This window comes from Spermophilus citellus (assembly GCF_964194105.1).
Source record: "Spermophilus citellus genome assembly, chromosome: 13".
Taxonomy (NCBI): Eukaryota; Metazoa; Chordata; class Mammalia; order Rodentia; family Sciuridae; genus Spermophilus; species Spermophilus citellus.
The window spans coordinates 63,743,045-63,758,766 of NC_138193.1; the positions used below are offsets into that span (position 1 = coordinate 63,743,045).

General features: G+C 50.3%; 1 protein-coding gene across 1 annotated transcript; it reads right to left on the reverse strand.

Annotated features, from left to right (window-relative positions):
• Positions 1-8,675: 8,675 nt before the first annotated feature.
• On the reverse strand, positions 8,676-11,972 carry OTX1 (orthodenticle homeobox 1; the record flags this gene model as incomplete). Its single annotated transcript, XM_081264960.1, has 3 exons — positions 8,676-9,494; positions 10,808-10,959; positions 11,876-11,972. 3 exons carry the CDS (start codon positions 11,970-11,972, stop codon positions 8,676-8,678), a joined length of 1,068 nt encoding a protein of 355 aa, XP_081121086.1.
• Between the last annotated feature and the right edge of the window lie 3,750 nt (positions 11,973-15,722).

The window sequence follows — 15,722 nt, forward strand, 5'->3', positions numbered from 1 at the left end:
TCAATGATTATAGCGGCACAATTCACAATAGCTAGACTGTGGAACCAACCTAGATGCCCCTCAATGGATGAATGGATAAAAAAAATGTGGCATCTATACACAATGGAGTATTATGCAGCACTAAGAAATGACAAAATCATAGAATTTGCAGGGAAATGGATGGCATTAGAGCAGATTATGCTAAGCGAAGCTAGCAAAGCCCTAAAAAACAAATGCCAAATGTCTGCTTTGATATAAAGAGAGCAACTAAGAACAGAACAGGAAGGAAGAGCATGAGGAAAAGACTACAGTAAACAAAGACGAATGGGGGGAGAGAAAGGGAGAGAGAAGGGAAAGCATATGGAAATGGTAGGAGACCTTCAATGATACATAAAATTATTAGAGGTCATGAGGGGCAAGGGGGAGGGAAAAAAAAGGGGAGAGAATTGAACAACAGCAGAGGAGGTAGAGAGGCAAGATGGGAGGGGAGGGGAGGGGAGGGGGGATAGTAGGGGATAGGAAAGGTAGCAGAATACAACAGTCACTAATATGACATTATGTAAAAATGTGAGTATGTAACAGATGTGATTCTGTAATCTGTATTTGGGGTGAAAATGGGAGTTCAAAACCCAATTTGAGTCAAATGTATGAAAGATGATATATCATGAGCTATGTAATGTTTTAAAAAATCAATAAAAAAATAATTAAAAAAAAAAGAAAACTGAAAAAATAAGCCAGGCATGGTGGCAAGTCCTTTAATCTCAACTAGTCAGGAGGCTGAGACAGGAGGATTCCAAGATTGAGATCAGTATGGGTAATTTACCAAGACCCCTCTCAAAAAATTAAAAATTCTGGGGTTGTAGCTCAGTGGTACAGTGCCCCTTGGTTCAATCACCAGTACAAGAAAAAAGAAAGAAGGAAAAGAAAAAATAAAGAAACCTGAAGAAATAAAGATAAAATTATATAAGATTTTTGCTTTTGAATAAAGGAAATCTACAAAGTGATGTGATTCTATTACACAAGGTGTTAATCCACTTTTAAGTCTTTAGACCTAGCTCTAAAAAATAAACATTTACCTAAAAGGCAAGGATTTGCCATCAGTTAGATTAAGAAACCAGGTTACAAACTATGAAACTCAAAAAGAATTAAAGGCATCTTACCACAGTGATACATGCATACCCATTGTTTATGGCAGCACAAATCACAATAGGGAAACTATAGAACCAGCCTGGGTCTCCATCAATGAATGGATGAATAAGAAAATGTGGTCTATGTACACAATGGAGTTTAAAGAAAAATGAAATTATGGCATTGGCAGGAAAATGGATGGAATTAGAGACCATCATGTTAAGTGAAATAAGTCAAACTCATTTTGGAAGCTAAAGAGGAAAAACGAAAAACAAAGATTGGGGGTAGATCTCCTAAAAATCAAAAGGAGATCAGCACAGGAAAAGGACCATGGGGTGGGAGGTAAGGCAGGAAGCGGGGAAGTATCAGAGAGTGACATTGGCCAAATTATGTTGTCATACTGTGTGCCTGTGCCATCCCATCAACATGTACAACCATAATGCACCAATAAAAAATATAGGGAAAAAAGCTTAGTCAAAAACATAAAACACCACCTATAAACATGAACCAACCAATAAGGAATTTTGAAATTACTTAGAAATTAAAATAAGGAGTTAAAAGGGGAAATAGACTAAATGTAGTATCAGACTATTTAATATTTAAGATCCCATTACTATCTGATTAAAATGAGATTTAAGTGATGCCCAGAAATAGAAAGGTAAGAACATCCTACACAGTCATTTTCATTTACCAAAGCTCAAATGTCACAACTTCAGGCTGGGGGTGTAGCTCAGTGGTAAAGGGTTTGCCTAGCATGCCAGAGGCCCCGAGTTTGATCTGTAGAACAGCAAAATGAAGGGAAATAAAGGAGTGAGGTGCTTTCCAACTTGGTTGATGTGGTAATCTCATTCTTAAATGATGTTTTAAAAATTAATGTTTAAATACACTAAAAAGTTTAGGTAGATCAAACCCAGGGCCTCACATACACTGGGCAAGCTTTTTTTTTTTTTTTTTGGCAGTGCTGGGGATTGAACCCAGGGCCTTGTGCATGCAAGGAAGGCACTTTACCAACTGAGCTATATCCCCAGACCCTAGGCAAACATTTTAACTGAGCACCACTCCCAGGAAGTTGTTCATTTTTATTATGAAAACAATCTTAAATATATAAAAGTATAGATGCTGAAGCTGTATATGCTTTCCCTCAGCTTTAATGGTCAATTCAAATGCTACTGGTCATGTATACTCAACCCATTTCCATTCTTCCTCAAATATTCTGAAGTAAGTTCCAGATATCATATTATTAACTTCCTAGGGGCTACAATTTGATGGACAGGTACATGAAGTCCAAAAGAGAGATATTGGCTAGAAATATGGATTTGAGAGTCACCAGCAATGAAATCAAGACTTGAAGCTATAGTTTTGAATGAGGTCAAAGATAAATGCTTGGGAAACAGGATGGTTTCTTTTGGTGCTCTTTTATTAAGAATCTAAATAGACATAAAGCACATTTCTTCATCAAATAAGAAACTATGAATTTACAAAGGCCTATAGAACTTTTGTATCTTATCACTCAAGGTGTTTTTCTCCCTTAAACAGGTATCTCTGTATAGCAATAGTTAATACTCCAAAGGATTTAACAAAATACCTAAAACATAGATATATTTTATGTAACATCAAATTTAAACACTGATATCGTAACCAAATGCAAATCTACTTTTCAAAGTATTTATTAAAAACTTGTCACTTCATGTATATTTTACTATTCTTTAAAGTGTAAAAATCTGTTTTATAACTTCTTTCATATATATTTCACAGTAAAAATTTTAAAATAACATTTAAAAAGAAAATATGATTCCTATATTGAAATAGCTATGACAGATGATAGTATATCTTAGAAGCATTTAGAGCTTTGAACATACATATTTGTGTACTAAAAATATTTTATAAGCTCTTTAGACACCAAGCTGTTGAATCAGAGACCGTTTATTCTTACATTTTAGTTTTTACCCCCCCCCAAGTGTCAAAATTAGTTATGATTTATTTATACTCCACTTCAATCCCGAAAAAAAAAAATTGGACTCAAGCTCCTTAAATCCTAATTTTACAATCCACTTTAAAAGAATTTCTAAAATTTTCTAAAATAGTTTTCATAAGCTATTCAATAAAGATTAACCTTTTAAAAAAAGTATTTGTGACCTTTGGAATGGAATGTAATTTTGTCCCTTTGATTATATTAGCCACAAGTAAAGGATCTAAAGGGGGTAAAAGATGTACAATTTTTGAAACAATAGATTTTCAAAGTTCAAATTTTGATGGGTAGTCATTGATTAAATGGAGCCTAAGTCTTATTTGATTAGAAAGAACTCTGAAATATTTAAAGCATATCCTTATCTTTCAAGTAATAGTCCTAGAAACATAAATGTACATTTTTACATATTAGAATAATATGCAATTTAGTTTCAAGCACACCACATTTCTTTGCTTAATTTTCTTCCTAAGTAAAAATTGGAACATTTAAAAGCAGTTTCTACTTTAGCTCTATCATTTTACCAAAATTACTGAAGACTTTTTGGCAAATATTTTGGGTCTTTTAAAGCTTTTGAAGGACTGCACCTAATGTGTTCTAAGTAAAATCCAACTCAGTTTAAAACCATAATTAAAGAAACATTGGATCAAAATGAGATGTTGTTTCTCTCTCTCTCTCTCTCTCTCTCTCTCTCTCTCTCTCTCTCACACACACACACACACACACACACACACACACACACTTCAATTCTTTTTTCAGATACAAGTAAATATCAACATGTTGATTAAGAGGCATAATTGCTTTCTCAGGAATCATGTATTAAACTCAGGGTGGGGGGGAAGCTTCTGGTTTTTCAAAAAATACAGTTCAGACACCCAAACATTTATCTAAATGGATTCTTTAAGATAATGGAGATAGTTTCTTGTTGTCAAATGAGCAATGCATTGTTACATTAATTTTTAAGTTGGTGGTTTTAATTATTGTTGAAGCTGAGTTTTTTTTTTCATTTTAGACATTAAAATGTATGGGGGAAGGGAGAGAAAGTTGGAAAATATAGAATAACTTGCTGAGAACTCGTTCTGTTTTTAATTAGGGAATTTTATAAAGATATCTTGTTGCTGTTCTTAAATTAATTCTGCATCAGAAGCCAAGTGATTTTCTGGTCTTGAATAGTAATGATACAGACTCTCTTTACCAAAAACGTATATATTAACTACACTCATATATGAGATACATTTTATTTCTGTGTCTCTAAAGACAACCCTGGTGCTTGTCAGGCATTAATGATATCATTAACATTATAATTAATTCTGCCAGAGTGAGTAGTGAATTTACCTTTCATTTTCACAATTGAAAAAAATTAACAATTTAGCTGTGGAAACTTATTTTGCACAAAATACATTAAAAAACTCGAAATTTTCTTTTGACACAAGCAATCACTTAAGTTTTTTGGTATCTCTTCTATAGCAGACATGAATTTGCTGACATTCAGTCTGAAGTTTTCCCCTGTTTTTCCTCTCAGATTTTCTCCTCGCGTTTGAAATTCTACAGGTTTAAGGATTTTTCTAAAACAGCAATTCACAATTTAGAAAAACGTCGTCTCTAACTGGCATGAAAGATAACAAGGAAAAACTCTTCGACAAACGAGGTTACTTTCACCAAATCTTTTTGGAGTTTCAGCAAATGCTTGCAGTGCCCTTGAGAGTTTTAAGATTAAAAAACAATCTTTAAAACTCACAAAGGTGACCCATTCTTTACCCCGCAAAGCACCTCACACAAGTTCACTTAAGGGTAGGTTTGTTGGCCCTTTACCCTGCAAAGAACACAAGCTCCGAATAGAAAACATGAACATTTCGTTGAACATTAAGAGACGTCTTAATGTTAAATTTTCTGAGGTTGCTGAATCTCCTAAGTTCCTTAAATGATAGATGTGTCGCGAACACCCCAAACCAACCAGAACAAACTGCCTCCCTCGACAGAAGGGCGAACTGAGGACGGTTCTCAAAGAACCCGCCTGTTAACAGGTGGCCGGCCCGGGAGGGACCTTCCGCTCAAGCCACCGTCGCGGCCTGGGGACTCTTGGCCCACGCGGGCGTCCCCACTCACCCCCCCCCACTTCCGTATGGCCACCTCGGGCCGCGAGCAGCTGGGCAGAACCCTTGCCGCGCTGCCCCACGCCCCGGCGTCGGGGCGGCCAGAGGTGGCGCCGCAGCCCCGCGGGCCCCGAGCCTTCCAGCTCCTGGTTGGCACTCAGCTCGGCGGGGCCTCCCGCACAGACAGGCCAGGAGGCCCAGAGAAGAAGCACGTGCCTCTTCTCGAAGCCTCGTGCCCCGGCCTCCGCGAGCCTAACCGCCGGTGCCCTGCCTACCCGAGGGCCCAGCTTCTGGACGCCACCCGGCAGGTGGGCCAGGACTTCGCGTCCGACCTTCCCACCCGCAGCCTCCGCCTCAAGTGTGGGGTTCAGGAACGTCCCAGGCCGACGGAGGCCAAATAACCACTGAGAGGAAACTGAGGTCCAGTGATTCGGGTACCTTGCTCCGGAGGTCCCACGGTTGTCTGAGCACCTGTGCAAATCCGCGTCTCCGGGTTTCGTTCCACCTAGTAGCGAGAGGCCGCCGGGCCCCACAGAACACGCCTCAGGGAACGCGGGCGGAGGCAACCCAGCACCTGGGCCTGGAGCGGAGCTGGCAGCTGCTGCGTGGGCCCGAGCGGCCGGGGCCAGGGCAGGCAGGGCCGCTGAAGGGAGCGCCCATGAGGCCTGAAGCCCAGGTGCCTAGGCCCGTGCGGCGCGAGCCGGAAACCTCGGTGACCCGGTAGCCTGGCCGGCCTCCACGGCACGTGCGGACCCCGCACCTGAGGGGCCACGGTTCACCCAGCAGGTCCGATTTGGCCGCCCATTTCACTGTAGGCGGCGCCTCAAGGAGGGCCTGAGTGGGCACCGCCCGCCCTGCCCGCAGGCCCGTGTTTCGGGGCTGCGCAGCTGGACCTCGTAAGGCCAGGCCCGGGCTGCGCCCTTCAGGGAAGATGGGTTTGTTGGGGTGGAAAGGGTGGGTCTGAGCCCAGCCGTCCAAATCCCCAGGGAGAAGGTAGCCGCGAAGGCTTTTCCCCAGCGAGGGCGCGCAGCCCTGCCACCTCGCCGGCCGCTGGGCCCTGGGGAGGGGTGGTTGGTCCAACTCGGCCTCACTGCGTGTCCTCAGGTCTCACACGCAGTTGAACAGAGGATATTGGTCATTTCGCAGGAAACTTTTCGTTGTTTCCTTATTTCCTTCCCGCCCATAGACAAGTTGAGCAGCTTCTCAGCCTTACACCCAGGAGGTTTTAGGCCAAACAGTCTGGACAGTTCCAGGCTCTGCATTTCTAGGGAAGGATCCCCACCCCCACCCCAATACACACACTCCTATGGCCCCTCATTGGAAAGGAACTGACCCCCAACCCCAAACTGGGCATCGTGTCTCCCTGCCGCAGTGAAACGCGTCCTTGTCAATTTTTCCAGGTTTTGTGTTTGTATGTTTTAAAGAAACTTTACGAACAAAGATAAATTGGCTACTTCTGGCGCAGACAGAGGGTTTAGAAGGGCGTCTTAGCACGTGGTAAGAATGACTAGGATCCCCCAGCCGCAGTGAAGCCACCCGGGACAGCTCAGCAGAAAGGGAGATTGTCTGCTGCCAACATGCAGGACACAGATCGGGTTTTTGTCGTTTTGTTTTCTTTTCCTTTTGGGCTCAGCTCTGAGAGCATTACAGAGCTATCCTTTCCCGCCTCCCGACCCTCTTCCCCTCCCCCTCTTCTTTCTGGTGCAGGCAATTAGGGTGAAGAAATCAGTGCCAGGCTCCTGCCTCTGAAGAGAAAGGAATTGCTTCGGGAATTGAGTCCTGACACCTGTCTCTGTCCTGGATGGCTACGGGGGTGCGGGGTCAAAATGCCAGGGGGTGTGGGAGGCCAGGCCCACGCAGGGTGGGGGTAGGGGATACACTCCCTAAAAGAATGTTTTTGGGGGCTCCTCTTGTCACGTCTTCCCACCTGAATCTTTGGCCTCCAGCTCTACGCAGGTCATTAACACGCGGGTTATTAGAGCAGTTTCCCTCGCTTTTAGCCCTCCGAGACTGGGACCTGAGGGTGGAATCAGAAGAGCAACACTGACAAGCCTTTCATTGATTTGCATTTATTTTCGGGAAATAATGTAGATAAAGAGGAGGGGAACTGCCTTACATTTCAACAAGTAATTTGTGATCTTCACATCGGACAAATCAAATTTACAAATTACTTTCCCACCTACTGGACGAAGCGGCCAAAACCAAAATTGATACACAGGCGCGCGGGCTCTCCACAGATTTCGGAGAATGAAGGTGCACTAAAAACTCACTAGACAAAACAAAGATGTTTAAAGAGAGAGAAGCCGACAGAGGAATTGGAACTGGGGTGTAGGGCCTGGGTTTGTTTTTCCATACTGCTGTATTTTTACCTTTTTAATTTTTTGTTTGTTCTGTTTTTGGTCTCTGAGCTGTAACTTCGACCCTGTGTTCAGACAGAGTGAGGGGCTCAGTCCTGTGCTCCCCACAGAGCCTAACCTCCACCCCTGTATCCTGACTTGGTTATTTCCTCCACACTCCTGATCCTCCGCGCCCAGCTTCCTAGAACCAAGAGGTTCTCTTTTAATAAATACACAGAAGAAGATGTGAAGAGGGCAGGACAGCCTTGTAACAACTGAAACAAAAAAAACTCCATCGTTTAAAGAAGAGGAAAGGGGACAGAGGGAACATATTTTTTGCTTTTGTTTTATATATATGCATATATATATGTGCTGTATATATCTTAAAGTTCTGTTTCCTGGGCGCTACACAAGATATGCTCAGTTCCACCAACAGCAACTAGAAAGTTTTAAGTGGTCCCTGGAACGGACCCGACTATGTACAGCATTTCCGCCAAGGCGGAAGCTTGAACCAGTCCAGCGCAGGGCGGGGGATGCGGCTCTGTGCGCTCAAGGCTGGGGGCGCTTCTCCTGTGGGCCTTGCCCAGAGCACCCCGCTGGGGAGGAGGAAACGCTGGGAAACTGTGGCCTGCAGGCGGGGAGCAGGATCTAGGGCAGACGAGAGGGGGAGGGGGAGTCTGTGCGAGAGAAACACTTAGTGGTTGTTCAGGTTTGGAGTAGTGTGTGGGTGCACTCCAATGGGCATATACACGCCTGTTAGTGACTCCAGTGTCCAGAAAGAATAAATAAAAGTGTTGGGCTCAAACAGTGGGAAATCGAAGAGCCTCCGAAGGCTGCGAGAGTGTATAATAGCTGTCCAGAAAGACTGGAAGGGGTGTCTTAGGAGTTTGGTGGGATTGACAGCGAGAGCACCCAGCAATCCCGCATAGAACGTGTGGGCCAAGCCGAAGCACCGGTCCCCCCATCCAAGGGGTAGGCAGGTTAGCACATCCCTTAAGCAAGTGGCACAGAGATGGGGATTGGTAGTGCAGACAGTGGGCATCTTTTGGGGGTATGAAAATTCAGTTTTTGGAGAAGCAGAGGCAAAGGCGGGCGGTGCAGCAGCAGCAACAGGATGGGGCCAATGAGGGCGCAGGTAGTTGCGTTCTTCTCCTCTTCCTCTTCCTCCTGGGTTCACAAGACCTGGAATCGCCATGAGGCTTGGTCTTTATAGTCCAGACAGTCGGGAGAATTGAAGTTGAGTTTCCAGGCGGAGGAAGCAGCGGTGGCGCCAGGCTCCTTGTAATCCAAGCAGTCGGCAGAGTTGAAGGCAAGCCCCGAGCCACCGTAGCCTTGGTGGTGGTGGTGGTGGTGGTGGTGATGGTGACCTGAGGACTGGCTCAACGGGTGGTGCGCGTGCGGGTGGTGGTGATGGTGGCCAGCCATGGAGGAGGGTGCCATGGGGCTGAGCTGGTGCGGGTGGTGATGTGAGTGCATGGGTGCTAGGTATGAGCTGCAGTCCACGCCGCCAAAGTAGGAAGAGGAGGGCGCGGGATAGCCCTGACCATAGCTGCCGCCCTGGCCATAGGACATGGGGTAGGACGCTGCTGCCGTGGCGGCACCTGCGGCTACTGAGCGCTGCATACATGAGGCGTTGCTTGGAGCGGCCAGCGGTTCGGGTACTGATACAGAAGCCGGTGCTGAGCCGGGTGAGATGGAAGCCGGGCTCCAGATGGAAGAGGCAGCGGGCGTGCTGAGCGACGACGCGGCTGCCACCGCCGGGTTGCCACCTATGCCCGCAGCCGCAGCAGCCGCGGGGTTAGCGGAGGCGCTGGAGGCCGAGCTAGAGGACGAGGCCGAGCTGGACACAGCCGGTGGCGTGAATTGGCCGCTGCTTTCGGACCCGGAGCTTTCCCGCACCGGAGACGACTTCTTTTTGACTGGGCGGCTCTTGGTTCCGCTCCCGCTCTGCTGCTGCTGGCGGCACTTGGCGCGGCGGTTCTTGAACCAGACCTGCAGCGGGCCGGGTTTGGGAGAGCGGGTTAGGGGGGCGAGTGGAGCTTACTGCTCCTCCGCCCCTTGGACCCACTACCCCGCCCAGGATCTCGAGTCCCTCTCAGTCCAAACCTCCGCCCCTCCCTTTCTCCGGCCCGGCCAGACACTGCCCCCTCCCCTGCACGTCGGTTTCCAGCTCCAGCACCCTCCCCCATCCCTCTGCGCAAAGCCCCTCCTCAACTCTCTCGGGAGTAGGGGTGTGTACTTTCCCCTCTTTAGCGCAACTCAGCCTGAGGGCGGAACGTTTGCTTCTGTCCATCCAGAAGTTCAGCCATCTCTAAACTGCTGGTGGCTGCTTCCCCCAAACCCCATGTACGTTTGGAGGCCCTGATTCCTAAGAACGGAGCTTAGGAAACCGCAGAGAGATACTGAGCAGCGGGGTGAGGAACAGTTACCAACTTTGGGGCCCAAGCAGTTTCACTGAGTTGGCTCCTGGAAGCCCGAACTGGGCAGGACGAATGCTTGGGTGGGAGTGGGAGCAAGGCTGGAGGCCAAACAGAATCAGTACTCAAGTACTAGGGGCTTCTCTGGAAGGAAGCTTGGGTGAGATTTCGTTGGACTTTTTTGGGGAACCCAATGGAACGGTGAGTTATAAAGTTCTCACTCCTTCTGGAGGGCCCTCGCACATAAAATTGTATTCTTGGTCCTTTCTTAGCTTTCGGGAATGTAAGCCTAGACAAAGACCCTTGAGAGGGGTTCTAAGTTAGAATCCCAACAATACTGTTGGAACACTTTCATCTCAAACATAGAAATAGCAAAGCGACAGCAAGGTTTTGTTCTTGGAGTCCTCCCGGGGCAGAGAAAGTCTAATCAGACCGACGCCACTCGCGGAGCTTACTCCCAGGCAGAACACCAGCCTTGGCTAAGCTGCACTCACGCGTTTCCCGATCCCCAGGATGCAATGCAAGGACAGGGGCAGAAATCAGGCCTCCTAGGGCAATTGCCAATTATGGGGCAGCCAAGGAAGCAAGGGCAAATGTCGGACTCTGAGGGCACTCCTCGTTGGGGAGTCTAGCTCTCCTCCTGTAATCCTAAAAACGACTTTCAATACCGAAGGCGCCCTGGTGGCAAGGGCTGGATCCAGGGCTTTAAGTCATATCCTTTAACTTTGTCCCCCTTTCCTGGTTGACGCCCAGCGCTAGGGGGAGTCCGAGAGGGGGTTGCCCAGTCTGTAAAACCGCCCCCACATCGGACCACCCTTCCCAGCCAGGCCTTTCCCGGATGGCACCAGCTACACTATCCTGACCCAAAAGACCTCTAGAAGCGCGCACCTGGACTCTGGACTCTGGCAGGTTGATTTTGAGCGCCACCTCCTCGCGCATGAAGATGTCAGGGTAGCGAGTCTTGGCGAACAGCGCCTCAAGCACGTCCAGCTGTGAGCGCGTGAAGGTGGTGCGCTCCCGCCGCTGCTTCCGCGGGGTGGCTGCGGGGACATGCGGGCGTCTCGGGTCAGCGGTGGCGCTAGAGGGCTTGGGCAGGTACCCTGGTAGGCTCAGAACCCAGCCACGGCAAGAAAAAGCCAAGCTCGGAGCAAAAGAAACTATCCGGGTGTTGGGGCGAGGGTTAAGCCTAAGAGGCCACAGGTGGGAGAAAGTGCGTATATTCCACTGGGGCACAAGTCTCCAACACCTAGGGCTGCCCGCCTCCCTGTTTCTCAGAGGTTGAAAAGGAAGCCATGCAATCTCCCTTCCTCCACATCTCCCCACACCCACACACACTTTATGGGTGGGGGATAGGAAGTGGGGGAGGAGGAGCGCAGAAACAGGGCCTGGAAAACATTATCCAAGGGAATAAATGGGGGTAAAAGAGTGGGAGCTAGAAAAGAAATACTGCGCTCGCTCAGCTAAGTCCTCCACTATACCAGAGCAAAAGTTGGTGCAGGTCACTGGTCTAGAACACAGTTTAACTCAGTACAGTAAGCCGCTTTGCATAATGTAAATTTGGCTTTTATATCAGGGCCCAGAGTGTCCACATTCCTCATTCAATGTTGGGAGCAGGGGGCAGAGTCACACACACACACACACACACACACACACACACACAGCCACACGTGGAAAAGGAATCACTGGGTAAATGTACTCTACGCAGGACATGGGATGGCAGCAGGAGACGACAGGTTGCCAGTGTGACCAAGCTGGTAAGGCACGTTTTAAAGCTCTGTCCACCTCACCCACCCGCGACTCTGCCCATGTGCCTGTAGCGGGCCACGCATGTAATACGGAAATTAGATAACCTGATTCCTGGGCCTGTTTTACAATAACGTGGGCTCAAACTTTAGGGTTTGAGGCTCCCCAACATTTGTAGGGATTGGGAGCTGGGGCAGAAGGGCCAGTGCTCACCCGGATAGCCCACAGAGGGGTGCAGAAGGTCCATGGCCGGCCCGGCCAGGCCCAGCCCATTCATGCCATATGGGGGTTGTTTGAGGTAAGACATCATGCTAACAGCCGGGTAGAGGCGCCCCGACGGATCCAGGGGGCCTGGGGCCAGGAGAGATGCAGGGTTCCCACCGCGAAATCCTTCAAGCTGTTGCGTCTGGGGGCCTGGCCTATGGAAACAGGAGACATGAAAACCGTCACTCCGAGCCACTTCGGCTTCCAGGTTTTGTCCAAGGCGAGGAGCCTCGGGATGGGGAGAGAGGCAGCGCAACTGCGCAAGGGCAGTCAATTAGGCTCCACAAGGCCTCAGCATGTGGACCACAGCTTCCTTGTGAAAAGTAAACTTTTCTTCTGGATAGTCACTGCCTCTTTTCGGGCTTGGCACGGGCTTAAGACACTCGTAGGGTGTCGACCAGAGTAAAGAGAGGTTAAAAGTGCAGTCAGGTTGGGGAGGTCAGAGCCAGAACCACGGAGTTTGGAAAATCCCAAGTGCAGGCAAAATTTTGAGTCGGGGGAAGTCGGCTCCATATTGCACAAGCAAAAGTTCCCTAGGCGCCCAGACGGCAGACCGCCCAGAGCGTGAGGGGTTGTTTCGTTTTGTTTCAAATGTTTTTGAAAGCAAGGCAAAAAGGTGGACAATTGTGAGGGTCAGACTGAGTTAACGCGGAAGGCTAACTGCACCTCGGGCTCGCCCTATACCTAGCCCACTCGGGAGACATCATTCCTTCAAAGGTCTCCACCGTTGCGCCCCTGCCCCAGAGCCCGCCATCACCATTTCAGCCGACCTGTCGGTGCCCAGTCACTGAGCGGAAGCTCCCCCCGAAATTCCACCGCACTTCAATCTCAGTCACCGGCCCTGACCCTGCAAGTCGGCCAGAAGACGACGAAGGGACCGCTGTATAAGCGGCAGTTCCAAGACGCCACCGGAGGTCTGGGTTGCCTCAACCCTCCCTTCTTGGCCGGCGCAGGCCGGGCCTTCATTTTCCCCAGTCTGGCTGCGCACAACCGGATCCTATCCACCGGATCCCATCAGAGGATGAAGGGCGACCAGACCAGCGCCCCAAAGGCCCTCGGGGATTCAGGAAGACTGAGTAGAGCAGGTCGCCTGTGCTCTCTGCCATTCTACTAACTGAACCCGCGGGCCCCAGGACAGGATCGAGAATAGAAAACTAGGCCTCATCGTCAAAGCCCACGCAGACTGGAGCTGGAAGGTCGAAGCATGGCTTCCTCAGCTGCTCTGAATCCGTGGCGTTACTCTCAAGGGTCAGGAAGGGGCGTTGGGGAGTGGGACTGGGACCTCAGAGGGCCTTCTCACTATACCCCGCTTCGCGGGAATTCTGCAAAGCAGGCCAGGGAACCCAGGTTAGAGAATTCCGAGAGAGAAAAGTCTGAGCTAAAGAAGACTCCCATTCCAACCCCCCCCCCCTCCCGCCCTGGGGGACCCACGACCGCGGTCAGAGACAGCCAGTTTTCAGGACAAAAAAAAGGAAACAGCGAGGGCTCTTGGGCCAAAGGAAAATGGGACTCCAGCCTCGGCGATTCTCTGCTAGGGTGCAGCGTGAGTTTTCAAAGACTTTCTCCAAACTTAGCACCAAAGCCCAGTTACTTCGGAGGAGGCGGGGGAGGGGGCGCCGGGCCGCAGCAGCGGTCTGGGGTCCTCTACACTCCAGGAGGGGAGCCAGGCCGCTCCCCCAGCCCCGCCCACCTGCCGGGGACCCGGGAAGCCGCGGTCGTTCTGAGGAGGGGGTTACACGGGTAACCAACGCGCTCCCGGAGTTCCGGGCGGCCCCGAGGTTTTCTTCTTACCTGCCCTCAGCTGTCGGGGCCGCTCACCATCTACCTGGCTCCCTCAGAGACCCGCCGGGCAGCCAACCTGCAAAATAGAGCGGCACCGAAATTACCCCGGGGGCTGATAGAGGACCCCCGGGCTTCTTTCTTTCCCCAACTTCCTTCCTTCCATTTTTTTCCCAGTAGCTTTGTGAGTATCCCCCTAGGTTTCACTTTATTGCACACTTTGTTTGCAAAGCTCCACACACTCCCAGGACCTTGCCTAGTCCGGGACCCAGCCGAGGGCCCTCCAAGGGGGAGGGGGATGCGAGGGGCAGAGTTGGGAGGAGGCTCGGCTGGCCTTTGCCGCTGCACTCCCAGTGCAACGTGGAGGCGGCGGGGACTGGGGAAGTCCTGCAGAGTCACTTTGCAAACTAAATAAATGAAGCAATTTACCTTGTCGGAGTGGCTTGTCTTGCTCGGTTGTTTAGGTGATTGGAAATGTAGCCTGATGAAGATTGATCACCTTTCTACTGCCCTCCCCGGGTATGTGAACGCGAAGCGAGTGCGTAACCGGGCTAGACCGCCAATCGGGGGCCCTGGGCGAGCTGAGTGACAGGAAGCCGGGCAATGGCTGTGCGAGCCGGGGGTTACCTCCGCGCGCCCCCGCCCTCCCCCGCCTTCTACACCCCGCCCTCACCGCGCGCCCGCCCCGCCCCGGTCGCGCGCTAACTCTGGGGCTCCGCTGGCAAATTCCGCGCAGAGGAAGGCGAGGAGGGCTAACTGAGCGCCGGAGTCCCTGCCGCCGAGGGGCCGCGGATCCCGAAGCCTGCCTAGGGGCCCCCAGGCCTTCTTTCGCCCTCTTGGTGCTCCTGAGGGAGTGGTAGAGAGGCGGGGTGCAGGATAATCGGACTCTTCTCACCGCCCGGCTCCTCAGCCGGAGTGTGGGTGCGAGGATTCCCGGGCGGCGGGCTAGAGGAGCGTGGGTCCCCGGCCCCTTTCGCAGCGCGATGGGCCCCAGCGTCTCCTTTCTTCACCCCCACCTGCCGACAGACGCCGCGGGCAGCTCGTGCCGGCGCAAGCTACTGTGCAGAGCGCGGGAGCAGTTCTGGGCGCGCAGATCCCTCAGCTCCCCTGGACTCCCGCGCTTGGGATAAGCACCCGCAGGGGAGGCGCCGCCACTTACCAGCTCCTCATCATTTCCAGGAGTTCCTAGTCCTTAAAGGTGTTTGAAGTGTTAAAAACTTCTTTTGAACCGTTGGAACCCTGTGTCCCCTTTCTGTCACACACACCCTACTTCTCAATCTCAGCTTTGGGTAGGAAACTCTTTTTCATATTGCCTCCCCTTCCGAGACGTGGAAGACGTGGAAGACCTACCAGACAGTCTGGTGGGAAATGTGCCCCTAGACCCCTACCCCTCAATTTCTTTTCCACACGTTGTGGAAGAAGCTTCCTTGAGGCGGTTTCCCCGGATTGTTCGTACCGGCGAAGCCCCTTTCCCAGTCGAACAAACTTGCCCAGCACATTTACCTGTGGGGACTTTGTAAAAAGTGTTTTTGGCCCAACCCTGAACGAGGCAATTCTTTTAAATGGCACCTCTTATTGAATATCAGGCACCACTTTGCTCCCTTTCGAGGAATTCTTACCCCTTCCTCTTAATCTTCCACCACCCCCATCCCAACAGGCAGAGTGAAAAGTTTGAACGGGAGTAAGTGTGAGGGCGAGTCAAAGAGCCGCCAGGCGCACCGCGGTGGGGAGCGCCCGAGCTGCCCGGCCGCGGGGTCGGGCACAGAGAGCTGACCGGGCGCCGGGCGAGGAGGAGGAGAAGGAAGGGGGAGCCCGCTGAGTGAAAAGGGGCCGCAGCCGCCGCTCATCAAAGTGCTTTCCCCTCCCCCAAGCGACACTTTCCTTTGGAGTCCGAATAAAATACGGTAACAGAATATGATGGAGGGCACACTGTTTCCTTAACTGCTTCTCAAAGGACCCGGGAGATCTTCTTAGGACCTTTAATAAGGCTTTGGTCGGTTCTTTTGTTGATCTCTCA